The sequence below is a fragment of the Pipistrellus hanaki genome (assembly GCF_964339955.1).
Source record: "Pipistrellus hanaki genome assembly, chromosome: 3".
NCBI classification, from domain to species: Eukaryota; Metazoa; Chordata; class Mammalia; order Chiroptera; family Vespertilionidae; genus Pipistrellus; species Pipistrellus hanaki.
Genome location: NC_140505.1, coordinates 182,795,789 through 182,810,462, shown reverse-complemented (window position 1 = coordinate 182,810,462; position 14,674 = coordinate 182,795,789). Strand labels below are relative to the sequence as shown.

Below are 14,674 nucleotides of genomic sequence, written 5' to 3'. Positions count from 1 at the left end.
GTACCCCTAAACTGTGGAGAGGAAGGGGGACACTGCTCAGGTGGGTTCACATCCTCGCTCCAGCTCAGCTCAGACCTGGACTCCCTGAGACAGGAGTCAGTAACCCCTAAAACAAAGGGATTTTGAGGGGGTTGTCAGGGGATTTGAAGTAGGCAGAAGAAGTGGACATGAGTGGATGTGGAGGAGGCAGAGGAAGTGGATGTGAGGGGATGTGGAGGGAGTAGAGGAGGTGAAAGTGGGGGAATGGGCGTAAGCCAAAAAGTTGGGGCTCGGTAAGTGAGTAAGAGCCTTCTCTCTGCCAAAGCCCACAATGTTGTGCTCCCACACAGGAATGACCACTAGGGCTGGCCTCCTCAGACAGGTCGTTGGCACTGACCCTGCCACCAGGGACAGGTTCACAGAAACCTGCTCTACAGGGTCAGGGAGACTCAAACTCAGTGGCCCTGGGCCTCCCCCAGGTGCCAGGGGAGCAGAGCCTGCAGGGGACAGTGGACTCTGTGAGGGGGAGATGTGGAGGGCTTCTCAGTGGAGGTGATCCCAGAGTTGGGCTTTGAAGGAGGAGTATGCTGTTCCTGGCAGGTGCTCCTGGCAGAAGGGCCTACAAAAGCAAATGTCTGGAAACTGCCTGGGCGGCACCTGCAATAGGAGCAGGGACCAAGGCAATGCAAGGAGGCAGTGAGCCTCTGCTGTGCTCAGGGCGGTGCTCATCGCTGGGACAGAGGGTGACTAAGGGAGACATTGGGGGCATGTGGGGTGGATGAGAGAAGAGGGTTCTGGGGACAAGCCCATGGGGTGGTGGGAGAAATTTTCCCAGGATCCCTCTGTGTGTCTGTGGCAGGTCTTCCTTCTGGAAACCTGAGGGAGGCAGGATGAGCTGAGCAGCTAAGGACCTGGGAGGTCAGACCTGGGGTTGCTCTAAGACAATGTTTCTCAACCTTCCTAATGCCGCGACCCTTTAATACAGCTCCTCATGTTGTGGTGACCCCCAACCATAAAATTATTTTCATTGCTACTTCATAACTGTAATTTTCCTACTGTTATGAATCGTAATATAAATATCTGTGTTTTCTGATGCTCTTAGGCGACCCCTGTGAAAGAGTCATTGGACCCCCAAAGGGGTGCTGACCCTCAAGTTGAGAACCTCTGCTCTAAGGCACCAGCAGGCAGGGCGGGGCTGGCCTGTGGTGGTGGGAGCTTCCCAGAAATTGAAATTTACTTTCATTTTTGATTTCCTGGAGCCTTGGCCCCGGGTGTGGCCGGTTTTGTGCAGACAGCAGCAGAGGGGTTCCACACAGCTACAGGCAGAGGGAGATTCTCGGTAAGTTGGGAGGATAGGAGCGCCTCCCCATCTTCTCATCCTCGCACTTTATAAGACAAGGATATTGTCACTATTGTGTAGGTGAGGGAATCAAAGTGGGGGGTTGAGGGGTCAGAGAGAGGTTGGTAATGGGCCCTAAGGCACATGTAAGCATTGACAGAGCCCGGATTGGAACCCAGTTTTGTCTGAGGATCCTCCCTACCCAGTACCCCTAAACTGTGGAGAGGAAGGGGGACACTGCTCAGGTGGGTTCACATCCTCGCTCCAGCTCAGCTCAGACCTGGACTCCCTGAGACAGGAGTCAGTAACCCCTAAAACAAAGGGATTTTGAGGGGGTTGTCAGGGGATTTGAAGTAGGCAGAAGAAGTGGACATGAGTGGATGTGGAGGAGGCAGAGGAAGTGGATGTGAGGGGATGTGGAGGGAGTAGAGGAGGTGAAAGTGGGGGAATGGGCGTAAGCCAAAAAGTTGGGGCTCGGTAAGTGAGTAAGAGCCTTCTCTCTGCCAAAGCCCACAATGTTGTGCTCCCACACAGGAATGACCACTAGGGCTGGCCTCCTCAGACAGGTCGTTGGCACTGACCCTGCCACCAGGGACAGGTTCACAGAAACCTGCTCTACAGGGTCAGGGAGACTCAAACTCAGTGGCCCTGGGCCTCCCCCAGGTGCCAGGGGAGCAGAGCCTGCAGGGGACAGTGGACTCTGTGAGGGGGAGATGTGGAGGGCTTCTCAGTGGAGGTGATCCCAGAGTTGGGCTTTGAAGGAGGAGTATGCTGTTCCTGGCAGGTGCTCCTGGCAGAAGGGCCTACAAAAGCAAATGTCTGGAAACTGCCTGGGCGGCACCTGCAATAGGAGCAGGGACCAAGGCAATGCAAGGAGGCAGTGAGCCTCTGCTGTGCTCAGGGCGGTGCTCATCGCTGGGACAGAGGGTGACTAAGGGAGACATTGGGGGCATGTGGGGTGGATGAGAGAAGAGGGTTCTGGGGACAAGCCCATGGGGTGGTGGGAGAAATTTTCCCAGGATCCCTCTGTGTGTCTGTGGCAGGTCTTCCTTCTGGAAACCTGAGGGAGGCAGGATGAGCTGAGCAGCTAAGGACCTGGGAGGTCAGACCTGGGGTTGCTCTAAGACAATGTTTCTCAACCTTCCTAATGCCGCGACCCTTTAATACAGCTCCTCATGTTGTGGTGACCCCCAACCATAAAATTATTTTCATTGCTACTTCATAACTGTAATTTTCCTACTGTTATGAATCGTAATATAAATATCTGTGTTTTCTGATGCTCTTAGGCGACCCCTGTGAAAGAGTCATTGGACCCCCAAAGGGGTGCTGACCCTCAAGTTGAGAACCTCTGCTCTAAGGCACCAGCAGGCAGGGCGGGGCTGGCCTGTGGTGGTGGGAGCTTCCCAGAAATTGAAATTTACTTTCATTTTTGATTTCCTGGAGCCTTGGCCCCGGGGGTGGCCGGTTTTGTGCAGACAGCAGCAGAGGGGTTCTGCACAGCTACAGGCAGAGGGAGATTCTTGGTAAGTTGGGAGGATAGGAGCGCCTCCCCATCTTCTCATCCTCACACTTTCTAAGACAAGGATACTGTCACTATTGTGTAGGTGAGGGAATCAAAGCGGGGGGGTTGAGGGGTAGGAGAGAGGTTGGTAATGGGCCCAAAAGCAGATGTAAGCAGTGACAGAGTGCGGATTGGAACCCAGTTTTGTCTGAGGATCCTCCCTACCCGGTACCCCTAAACCGTGGAGAGGAAAGGGGACACTGCTCAGGTGGGTTCACATACTTCTTCCAGCTCAGCTCAGACCTGGACTCCCTGAGACAGAAGTCAGTAACTCCAAAATAAAGGGATTGTGAGGGGGATGTTAGGGGATGTGGATGAGGCACAGGATGTGAATGTGGGGGGAAGTAGAAGAGGTAGAAGAGGTGGACGAGAGGGATGTAGAGGAGGTAGAGGTGATGGATCTGAGGGAATGTGGGTGAGGTAGAAGAGGTGCGTGTGGGACAATTTGGAGGGGGCAGAGGAGGTGGATGTGAGGGGATGTAAATCAGTTAGAGGAGGTGAATTTGAGGAGATATGGAGGAGGTAGATGTGAGAGGACATGGAGGAGGTCGATATTGGGCGATGTGGAGGTGGTGGATGTGAGGAGATGTGGAGCAGGTTGAGGAAGTGGGTATGGAGGGATGTGGAGTAAGTACAGACAAAAACATTTCCTCTCTTCCATGGGATCCTGGGCAAGATAGTCCAGACAGAACTGGGGAATCCTCTCCATGGAGAGGTCTGTTTCAATCATGATAGTTCTTAGAACAGAAATGACCCAGAGTGTTTTTATTATTATTGATTTGAGATCGAGAGACAGAGACAGAGAGAGAAACATCGATTGTTCCAGCCAGGTACAGAGTGTGTTTTCACAGTGAAGGCCATAAGACCTGATTGCCTCCCCATTTCCTGCCTGCATAAATGGGAACCTTTGGCCTCAAACAGAGCCCCTGATTGCAGTGTGGCCCCATCCCCATGGTCACCAAGATAAGGTGAGCACTGACACTTCCCAGGAAGGAGCCCTCCTAGCGCTGTGGGACTATGCTCTCCAACAAAAGGTTGGTTATCCACGCATCCTTCAAACTGACTTGTGATCAAAAGGGGGATCGGGGATGAGAAATGGGTTCTATGCCAAGTAACCCACAGGGTGATGTGATCATAATTCCTAGCTGGGCAGGTCATGGTGGGTGGACACATCCCAGGCTTATACTCTTTAGTGAAAGGTTTGTTTTCCTTAGGCAAGCCCTGTCCATTGTATCTGTGCACCTAGGAGAACACACCTTAGAAATAACCACTCTCCAGACAGCACAAACTTTGCCTGCCATTGTGGCTCCATAGTTGAGTGTTGGCCCATGAATGAAAAGGTCACCAGTATAATTCCAATTCAGGGCACATGCTCAGATTGTGGGCTCAAAACCCAGCAGAGTGCATGTAGGGCAGCCACTGGATGCTTCTCTCTCATCAACATTTCTATCTCTCTCTTCCATTCCCTTCCTCTCTATAAGTCAATGAAAACATTTTTTGTTTGTTTTTTAAAAAGAGACCACACTCTTGTTGACTGTCCTGTAATCCAATCCTCACCTGCTTCCTCCCAACTTCATATAACCTTCCTTACCTCCCTTTCATTTCAAATGCATAGAAGAAGCTGAGAAACTGTTATTCTCTGGAGTATTTTAGATCTAGTGCAATTTGGCTCAAATAAATTTTCCCAAAAATCCTTAAAAAAATATATATAGCCTTAAAAAGGAAGGGCAGCTGAAACCAGTTTGGCTCAGTAGATAGAGCATCAGTCTGCAGACTGAAGTGTCCTGGGTTCGATTCTGGTCAAGGACATCTACCTTAGTTGCAGGTGCATAACCAGTAGGGAGTGTGCAAGAGGCAGCTGATCGATGATTCTCTCTCATCAATATTTCTAATTCTCTATCCTTCTCCCTTGCTCTCTGTAAAAATGTCAATAAAATATATATTAAAAAAAAAAGGAAGGGCATTCTGGCCCCTGTTTCAACATGCGTGACCCTTGAGGACACTGTGTAAGTGAAATAAAGCAGTCTCAGGAAGAGAAACGTTGTGTGATTCCACTTATATGAAGCACTCAAATCCATAGAGATGGGAAATAGAATGGCAGTTTCCAGGGGCTGGGAGGAGGGGATGGTGAGTTATTGTTTAGTGGGTAGAAATTTTCTGTTTTATAAATTGAAGAGTGTTTTGGAGATTGGTTGCACACCAGTGCACATACAATTTTACATATTGAACTGAACTCTTACAAATGGTTAGGGTGGTAAATTTTATGTTGTGCCTTTTTTAGCATGATAAAAGAATTTTAAAAACAAAGATGTGTGTGTGTGTTTAAAAGGTACTATGAACTCAAAGATGGAAAAGATGGGCATCTCATATTCTATGACAGTAGTTGGCAAAGCGCGGCTTGCCAGCTACATGCACTCACCTGACTGACCGACCGAAACCCCCACCTCTGCTAACACTACTTCTTCAAAATAGACTCACCAAACGAATCCTAAAACCGACTTCTGCGAATGGGCCACGAAGTTTCAATTGAACTGTACGTGTGTGCCCACACGTGGTATTTTGTGGAAGAGCCACACTTTTTCATGGAGTCAAGGAACAGCATGTGGCTTGAGAGCCGTGGTTTGCTGACCACTGTTCTATGAGCATAAATGTAAATTGGTGCAATTTGTTTGCATTAGAGTGTGGCGCTAGGCATAAAGGAATTTTTTTATGGTGATAAGCTTTGTCCCAGTCATTCCATTTATTAAATATTTAAGGGAAGCAACCTCAAATGAAGACGAGCTTCTATGCCCAAGGATTGTCTCTGCACTAGTTTCATAAAGAACTGGAAACAAGCCAACATCCAGCGGTGGGCGTGGGCAGCAGAGAGGACCCGGCAGCGCCAGGAGGGCTAGGCAGCCCACAGCAGGGCTGCAGGGCTGGGCCGGGACTGCAGGACCCAGGGCCTTAGGCCATGAGAGTCTTGCAGAAGCAAGAAGGGTGCAGGCTTGGGAGGACATAGTCCCAGGAATTTATCAATGCATAGACTGGGCACAGGGTGCAAGACAGCGTTTGGGAATCAGAAGCATCATTTGCAAGCAGCACAGACACATCAATAAACATTTTTGTATGTAAAAGGGAGTAGAGCGTGTTCCTAACAAACAGGGGACTGGGATCAGGAAGACTTGGGTTGGAGTCCTAGCTCTAGCACTACTGTGGCACTTGGGTTAACCAGAGTTTAGGTGAAAACCTACACTGTGTGGTGGTTTCCTCCACGATCCAATGGGAGCCACAATGGTGGCCACCACATGGAATGTGTGTGAGTACTTGCTGAGGGAACAGGTAAGGAGCCTGTGGTGGACACACCATCAATATCAGCTGTAGTGATTAGTAAGCCAGATGTCCCCAACCTCAAGTCATTTCCAAAGAATTCTTCCCCATCTCTGCTTCCCATCTTTCGTGTCTGGTTTTATTCTCCTCACCTGTCTGTTTCCTTGTCTGATGCTCTTCTCCTTGTGCCCCCACAGGACAAAGAGACTGTCCCTTGGCTTGCTGTGGGCTGGAGTGAGGTGAGTACCTGCTCCTAAGTAGCAGCTGGCAGAGCCTGGCAGACAGGGAAACACAGGGGATTGAGTCCTTCTTGGCATCTGAGGCCTTCCCTGAAAGAAACACCAGAAACGGAGCCCCTCGCTGCTCACTGTTGCACAGCTGGCTCACCTTGCACCCCACAATTTGTTTTCTCTTCCCCAAGGGTGAAGCAACACCTTCTTCCAGCTGAACACAGACCGGTGAGCCGAAGGGGAAACTCTAAGATCCCACTGCTGACACCATGGCCTCAGAAGCTGACCGGAACTGCCCAGGTAGTCAACTTCCTCCTCTCTAGCTGGTTCCTGATCATGATCTAGAATTGAGGGAGGCATCTCCAAACTGGGTTAAGCTACGCAGGAATCAAGAAACTCAAAGGGGATGGATGAGTGTCCTCAAATTCCCAAGGGAAGTCCCCTCAACCAGAAGTGTACGTGGGGATCTCCTTCTAGCTCTCTCCTCAAGATGCTCCCTGCTTCCCATCTTCTGCAACTCATGCAATGACTCCAACGAGGCCAGGACAACCCCTGGGAGGTGGGAATTTTTTGTCCCCTGTACCTGGAACCTGCTAGTTCCTGGTGGAAACTTTCCCTTCCAAAGCACTGCCACCTCCCACAGCTGTGCTGGGTCCCTGACGTGAGCTCCCAATTATAAACACCTGTGTGCTAGGTGTGACTGTCAGGCAGGAACTTCTGATGATCTCAGATCTCCCTGCAGAGGCCCGCTTTGTTATTTCCCACACCCACCCACAACCTAGCCAACAAATACACAGATGCAGTGCTCTGGGTTCCCTCCATCTAAGCCCAGGTTTACTTTCTCCCTCAGTGGGTGAAGCAGGAAAAGGAAAAAACACCCCTCCACCACCAAAATCAACACTGCTTTTTCTAGGCAACCACATCACCCCCCAGGAGGGGATAAAACTTGTTCCTTTTGCAGCATAAGGGGGAATCGGACAGTTCAGAAGCCTGCAGCTCCTGAGCAGGCTCCGGGGTTCCTGAGGGAGGACTGGAGCTGGTGGTTTCCTGAGGATAAATAAGATGACCTCATGTTTAAGAAGTGTGTGAGGGTGGATTCAGAGGTGCCCAGGGGAGCTGTGTCCCCTGAGCCCAGCCAGGAGGGGGAGAGGTGGTACTGATTGATCACAGGATTAGAGCTGATGGCCCAAGCCCCACCCACCTGAAGCACCTCCTCTACTCTCCACCCTGGAGCATCTGTGAGTAGCAGGAAGCAGCCTCTTTGCCTGGTAGGTTTACTCCGTCAATGGGGTTTTATCTGAAACATTTTGAAATTTTCAACATTCTACCCAAGGGGCACTATACGGTAGAATGCACGAATTACATGAATTTTTGAAACCGAAGGAAGCTTCAACCAAATGTCAAGAAATGTCTGATGGTTGACCTTGGATTCCACCTTTGAGCTTTCTGCTTCTTTGCTTAGGCCTTCTTTTCCTGTCTGATTTTCATTTTCTTTGTCTGTGAAATAGAATAATATGTCTTGTGTGTATATGGCAGGAAACACATTTACATCCTGTCTCTGCACACACAAACATACACCAGTCCCCAGTCCCTTATCTGCATTTCCAGAGTCTCCAAATCCCTGAGAGTCACACATTTTTAAAAAGATTTATAAAAGTTATGGATTTAGAGAGAGAGAGAGAGAGAAATATAATTGGGGATAGAGAGAATTGATGTCTCACCTTTCTCTCGTAAGAATACCATTCATATTGCATTAGGTATCACACTTATGGCCTCATTTAACCTTAATTATAATATACAGTCACATGGGGCCTGGCCATTGTGACTCAGTGGTTGAGTGTTGACTCATGAACCAAGAGGTTACTGATTGGATTCCCAGTTGGTACACATGCCTGGATTGCAGCCTAACCTCCAGGAGTATGCAGGCAGGAGCAACTGATTGATGTTTCTTTCTTTTTGATGTTTCTATCTCTATACTTCTCCCTTCCTCTCTCTCTAAAATGCAATAAAAATATATTTAAGCCAAAACTGGCTTGTCTCAGTGGTAGAGTGTTGGTCTGCTGAATTAAAGGTCCCAAGTTCAATTCCAGTCAATGTCATGTACCTTGGTTGTGGGCACATCCCCAGTAGGAGGCATTTAAGAGGCTGATGGATGATTCTCTCTCATCGATGTTTCCAAATCTCTATCCCTCTCTCTTCCTCTCTGTAAAAAATCAATAAAATATAATAACAATATATATCAATATATATATATCAATATATATATATATATATATATATATATATATATATATATATATGAGTAAGTATAGTCACATGGGCTGTCAGACAAACAATATATAAACTGGGGAGTGGACCGTTCATTCCATAATACCATGTAACTCAACAAACATTCCCCAGATTAAAAAAAAAAAATGTTTCTCAGGTAACAGCTGCTCAGAAAGATGATCACTTCACCACCTTGTTTACTAGAGACTCAGTGCACAAAATTTGTGCACTTGAGAGGTGGGTCCCTCACTCCAGCCTGCCTCCTCTCACAGACTGGGAGCCCTCAGGGGATTTCCTACTGATGGCTTAGGCCCGCTTCCTATGAGGAGAGGGCCTAAGCCACAGTCTGGCCTCCCTCTGCAGGAGGCGACCAGGCTGATCAGGGGAAGGTGCAAGCACCATCACCCCACTGCTGCAGCCACTGCCAGCCACCACATCTGCCATGGTGTTTTCTTCAATGAGGACTCCAGTTCCTTCACCACAAAAAAATGACAACTTTCTTTAGGCATTTTCAAGATGTCTCATTCATAGGATCTGACATTCCTTTCTTTCTTTCTTTCTTTCTTTCTTTCTTTCTTTCTTTCATTCTTTCTTTTCCTCACCTGAGGATATGTTTCCATTAAGTTTTAGAGAGCTTGGAAGGCAGGAAAAGACAGAGAGAAACCTCAATGTGAGAGGGACACTTCAATTCTTTGCCTCCTGCATGAGCCCTGACCAAGGCCCTGGCCAGGGAGGAGCCCACAAACTAGGTACATGCCCTTGTCAGAATCAAACCCAGATTCTGTGGTCAGCAGGCCAAAGCTCTATCCAGTGAGCCAAACTGGCTAGGGCAGAAAATGACATTTTTTTAGCCTCCCCTGCAGCAGACCTTGGGTTTTGTCTTCTAGGAGTGTAGGAAAAAACCTAGGTCAATTTTTTGGATTCTCATTATTCAATTTACCAAGAATAGTGCAAGGGGCAGCATACAGAGAGCTTAGCTAATGAGCGGTCAGAAAAGGTGTTTCCTCTGCAGCTCACATGCAGAGAGCCACTGGGTTGTGTCCACTGGGGTGGAGGTGTGCTGCCTGCCCAGACCCCCTCTCTCCCTCTGTGGCCTGGACCTGGGATGCTATAGGTGCTATAATATTTGTGATGGAGTGATGGTCAATTTGCATATTACCATTTTATCAGATTAGATACTCAATTCCATTTCCATTCTACCCATTACCTTCTAAGCTCATTGTTTTTGCTTTCCATCCAGAGCGCAGAGACTTCATTGATGCCACTGAGTACTTAATGAACCCATGGAACAAAGAGAAACTGCAACGCCTGCTGAGTGATGGATCCTGGGAGAGATTTGTGGCTGCAGCCATGCTGTCCAGGTAACCTCCAGGGGATATCTGTATCGTCACCCCCATCTCCCCTGCATCCAGATTCCTCTGGCAGGCACCGTCCTCCAGGCAGGATTCTAAACTTGGGATTAAACAAGTTCCTTCTCAATAGTCGATGAGCAACATTTCCTTCCTATCTCTCATTGGCAGAGAAGGCCCCCCGGTTGAGAAGAGATGAGACCTGCAGAGGGAAGGTTATGAGGCCTTGGCCATGTTACTTAACCACTCTCTGTCTCATTCAACTGTTCTATTCCATTGTGAGGAGAATGAGATCATGCCTTTAACTATTTAGCCTAATGACTGACACACGGTAGGTGGGCAGTTCACATGTACTCTAGAAAAGATGCTGGGAACAGACAGGGCCCACACGTCTTCTTGTTGGGCGTGAGAACCATCCAGGATTTCCTGTGGGACAAGCCAGAAAATGCTGGCACAGTTTGTGTCCCTGGGATTGTGGCTAGAGAGCCTGCTCTCCCTAAGAAAGGGATTGCACAAGCTGTGCAGGGTCATGCTGTCCTGGAAGGCGGAGAGCTACAGTGTGGTTGCACCGTGTTGGCTTGAATCCTGACTGTATCTCTGCCCAGCTCTGGGGCTCTGGGCTTCTGTCATCTCCCTCATCAACGGAATAGCAAGTCCATCTGATAGGACTCTGGTGAAGGCCTAGGGATGAACTTCAGGGTCAAGGGTGAGGAAGCAAGTGCAGGCATCCTGTCCAGAGGCCCAGAGAGGCCTAGAGCAGGGTCAGAGCCCAGGGTCTGGATGGAGCAAGGGTGGTCCAGGTGGGAGGACTGGTAGGAAGGCTTGGCAGCGGGGCTGGACTAGAGTGAGGCAGCTTAGGCACCTGGACACAGGACTGAGGAGGCCAGGGGCCTAGTGGAGGGCTGTGCAGGGGTGGGAGTCACAGTTTTTTCCTTTCCTGATTTGATCCCCTCTCTTCTAGGGGCAGAGGGCCCTGGGTGATCATGTGCTCCAACCCTGTCTGTGACCTGGAGGGCTCCTGACCTCCCTGTGGGACCCTCTTCTCTTCCCTATGGAGTAACACTAATCAGAGGGAAGGCAGTGTGGCTTAGTGACCGCTTAGGTCAGAATGAGGGCTGTCAAAGTGGTATGATCTTAAGGATTCTGAGTAGATGCACATGTCCCCACCATAGAGGATCGGGCTTCCTGCACCAGGTCATGCAATCAGGGGTCTCAGCTTTAGCAATTCATATACCTGCTGTGGTTAATCCCCTGTCCCTCTTTATTACAGAGATAAGGCAGATGCACTCTATGCAGACTTGAGGCAGCTGGAAGCATTCATTGCCGTGGAAGACAAGATGAATAAGGAAAGTATTATGATGGAGTTTCCTCACGTCAAACAGAACCTTGAGGAACGCATACGAAAGCTCTACGCACTTGCTGATGAGGTTGACAAGGTGCACAGGGACTGCACCATCACCCAGGTGGCGGCCTCTTCCACCGGCACTGCGTCTGGCCTTCTGACCATCGCTGGCCTGTGTCTCGCACCTTTCACAGCAGGAGGTAGTCTGTTACTTTCAGGGGCTGGGTTGGTACTGGGCATAGCAGCTGGTGTGACTGGTGTGACTGCCAACATGGTGGATGTCTCAAAGGATGGGTCAGCAAAATCCGAAGCCAGCCGCCTCGTGTCACCTGCCAGCGACAGAAAGAAGGAAGTTAAGGAGATTCTACATCACAGCACACCCGAAATTGCTTCCTTAGCACGGAGGTGCTTCCAATCCCTGCAAAGCATTGTGAAGAAAGGTAATGTCCTCAAACCGGAGGAATCCAGTTCTATCCAACTAGCTGAGATCTCTGCCTTTAACGGCAGGGGGGCAGCCTTGGTTCAAATCGGCCTCCAGATGGAGAGAGCTTTTGGACGCACTGCTAGGGCCCTGGGCAAAGGAGCCAAATTCTTAGGTGCAGGTGTAGGCCTTCTCGTGGATGTATGGGACCTGGTGAAAGAGTCAAAGCACTTACATGAAGGCGCAAAGGCTCAGTTGGCAGAAGAGTTGAGGCAGCAGGCCCAGGAGCTGGAGAGGATACTGAAAGAACTCACCCGCATTAACGAAAGTCTAGAGAAGGACCTGACTCCATGATCCTCTGACGGGGCTGAGAGCAGGGAGCAGGGTGTGTGGGAGACAAAGGAGTGGACTTGACATTGTTAGAGGGGAAAAGCCTTTGAGATAAAATGGATGGAACTGCATGGGGAGGTGTTGAGCACAGAGAAGGAGGGGTTCATGCAGATGGCAGGTGGGTCAAAGAGAAGGAAGGAACCTGGACCTGAAATCAGGGAAGTCAGGGATGGGGGGGGGGGAGGGGGGAGATGGGAGGAACTGTATTTTGACTAAAAAAGACAGGGCGTCATGAATAAAGAAAGAGAAGTGGAGGAATAAGCACCAAGAAGGCCGGAACTACTGAAGAGTTGACAATGGAAGAAGGGGAAAGAGTTTGAGTTGTTGGGATATGGGAGTTACAGTGGCTCCTGGACTGGCCCTCCCCAGGGTTCACCCTCCCAGCAGATTCCATGTCCCTCCCCCGTCCTGGTTTCTAGCCCTGCTTTCCAGTCCCAGCTCGCTTTTGTCTTCCAGCAGCACATCTTTTAGACATAAAAAATGTTTTTATTTTTTAATCTTTCAATTATAATTCACATAGAATATTGTATTAGTTTAGGTGACAATAAACTGCTTATAAAATGATCACCCACTAAGTCTAGCAGACATATGGCATCATTCGTAGTTATTACAATGTTATTCACCATAGGCAGTGACTTCTTGATGATGATGATGATGAGGCTGTGATGGGGGTGGTGATGACAGTGCACTGAGTGGAACATTTGACAAGTTGCTGGTGCTCTTTGGGGCCAGGATGCTATGGGAGACCAATGAAATTATAATGAAACTGCAAATGTTCTTAGAGCAGTGGTTGATTTGGGGGGGGGAGAGAGAGAGAGAGAGAGAGAGAGAGAGAGAGAGAGAGAGAGAGAGAGAGAGAGAGAGAGGGAGAGAAGTGAAAACAGATACTCATAGCAGGTCATGAAGGCACAGCCTCTCCATCAGCGGGGGAGGTGGTATGGACACGGTGATATTCTAGGCCCTCTGTTTCTCCCCACCTGTGTTCTGCAGACTTCGGTTCAGTAAGATGGACTGAGCCATTGCGGTGGGGATGGGTGAGCTCCTCTGGGCTTCAGGTGCCTGTCTTCCCTTCCCCATGAGCCTGTCCTCCAGGAACTCAGGAAGCAAATCTTCCATTGTCCTGCTCGCTCACTGAGCTCCCACTCTCCCATTCAGACAAGTCCCTGAGACCTCGGTGCCCCGGGAGCTCCACTGGGACACCAGGGATAAGCTCCGGACTCCACTGTGGGGCAGGGCAGAGTTCTCCTCCTCCATTTTGTAACTGGACCCTAGCCCTCACCCAACCAATCAGGGTCAGCCAAACATCACCACCGGTATAAACCCCTGGGCTTGGCAAAGTTCGGGCTCTCGTCCACCATGCGGTCGGCGTGTGTGGGACAGAGCCCATGTTAACATGGAAGAGGCTCTCTGGTTAATTTAATCGAACTTGGCTCCCTGCTGGTCTTTGGGGATCATGGAATCTCACGGAAATCACAGTACAACAGTGGCTTGGGCTGAACACAACTAGTTTCCTCGCCCAGCAGCTGAGGCCCAGGATCAACTGTAGGACATGAGGTTGATTAACATCAGAAGGGCTTGCCTGACTGCTTTGGCTCAGTGAATAGAGCTTCAGCTTGTACACTGAAGGGTCCCAGGTTCAATTCCAGTCAAGGGCATTCATCTTCATTATGAGCACATCCCCAATAGGGGCTGTGCAGGAGGCAGCTGATCGATGTTTCTCTCTTATTGATGTTTCTAAACTCTCCCACTTCCTCACTGTAAAAAAGCAATACAATTAAAAAGGAAAAGATCAGAGGGTTTGTTTGCAGGGGTGAGAGAGGGTCATCTATAAATAGACAGGGAGACAGCAAACATTTCTCCAAGCTCCTTACATTTTCCTCCTGCAAGACCTTCCGCATGGTCATCCTGTGTTTACCCTTGTGGCACTGCCCCTGCTCCCGCACCTTCTCCACACTGGCCAGAACAGCCCTTAGGAATACAAATCTTATCAAGCACCTGCTTCCCATTACTCTGCACAAAAGCCAGAGGCCTCCACCCAGCCACAAGTAACCTGTTGCAGCCTGGTGTCCCCTAGGGCAGAGCTGAGACAAGGCTCACTGAGGGTTGACTTGGGAATGATACCTCGCAGCTGGACTGAGGGACACTGCCTCCTGGAGGGCACTTGTGGGCTTTGCCTTCCGAGGCCCACAGTGAGGACCAGACCCACACTAAAAAGGAAACCCCAGCTCTCTGTGATAGGAGCAAGGTGAGTCAACCAAGGTAAACAGAACAAAGGAGAAGGTTCCTTTCCAGGCCACCCAGGTCAGCGTGACCTTGACCTCCCTGACCTCAGTGGGACAAGCTGGAAACACACTGAGGCTTCCTCACTAGGGCCCACGTGTCTGATAGGCCCTCTGAGGAGCACAAGGATGAGTGAGAAGCCTGTTGGGGAGGTAGCAGTTCTCACAAGGCCCATGAAGAATCTGTTTGCTCTTTGGAAATGCTTT

The 14,674-nt window shown here is 49.6% G+C and overlaps 2 protein-coding genes across 9 annotated transcripts in view; both read left to right on the top strand.

Annotated features, from left to right (window-relative positions):
• The window catches only part of LOC311618990 (apolipoprotein L3-like), a 64,192-nt gene extending 51,433 nt beyond the window's left edge, over positions 1 to 12,759 (top strand). For 2 of the 7 annotated variants that reach the window (XM_084876862.1, XM_084876857.1), the window contains 2 exons: positions 9,927 to 10,047; positions 11,306 to 12,759. In XM_084876862.1, coding sequence (XP_084732988.1) covers positions 9,927 to 10,047; positions 11,306 to 12,152 — 968 coding nt within the window. In that variant the 3' untranslated portion in view covers positions 12,153 to 12,759. Of the gene's footprint in view, positions 1 to 1,268; positions 1,319 to 6,385; positions 6,428 to 6,609; positions 6,719 to 6,798; positions 6,978 to 7,002; positions 7,687 to 9,926; positions 10,048 to 11,305 lie in introns of those variants that run through there. The other 5 variants (XM_084876859.1, XM_084876860.1, XM_084876861.1 and 2 more) reach the window with 5 other exon arrangements.
• The window catches only part of LOC311618985 (apolipoprotein L2-like), an 87,687-nt gene that overhangs the window by 20,251 nt on the left and 52,762 nt on the right, over positions 1 to 14,674 (top strand). Inside the window, exon 1 of one of the 2 annotated variants that reach the window (XM_084876844.1) lies at positions 2,752 to 2,841. The exons of the other annotated variant lie outside the window; for it this stretch is intronic. The gene's annotated coding sequence lies outside the window, so the exon portion shown is untranslated. Of the gene's footprint in view, positions 1 to 2,751; positions 2,842 to 14,674 lie in introns of those variants that run through there. 2 annotated transcript variants of the gene reach the window in all.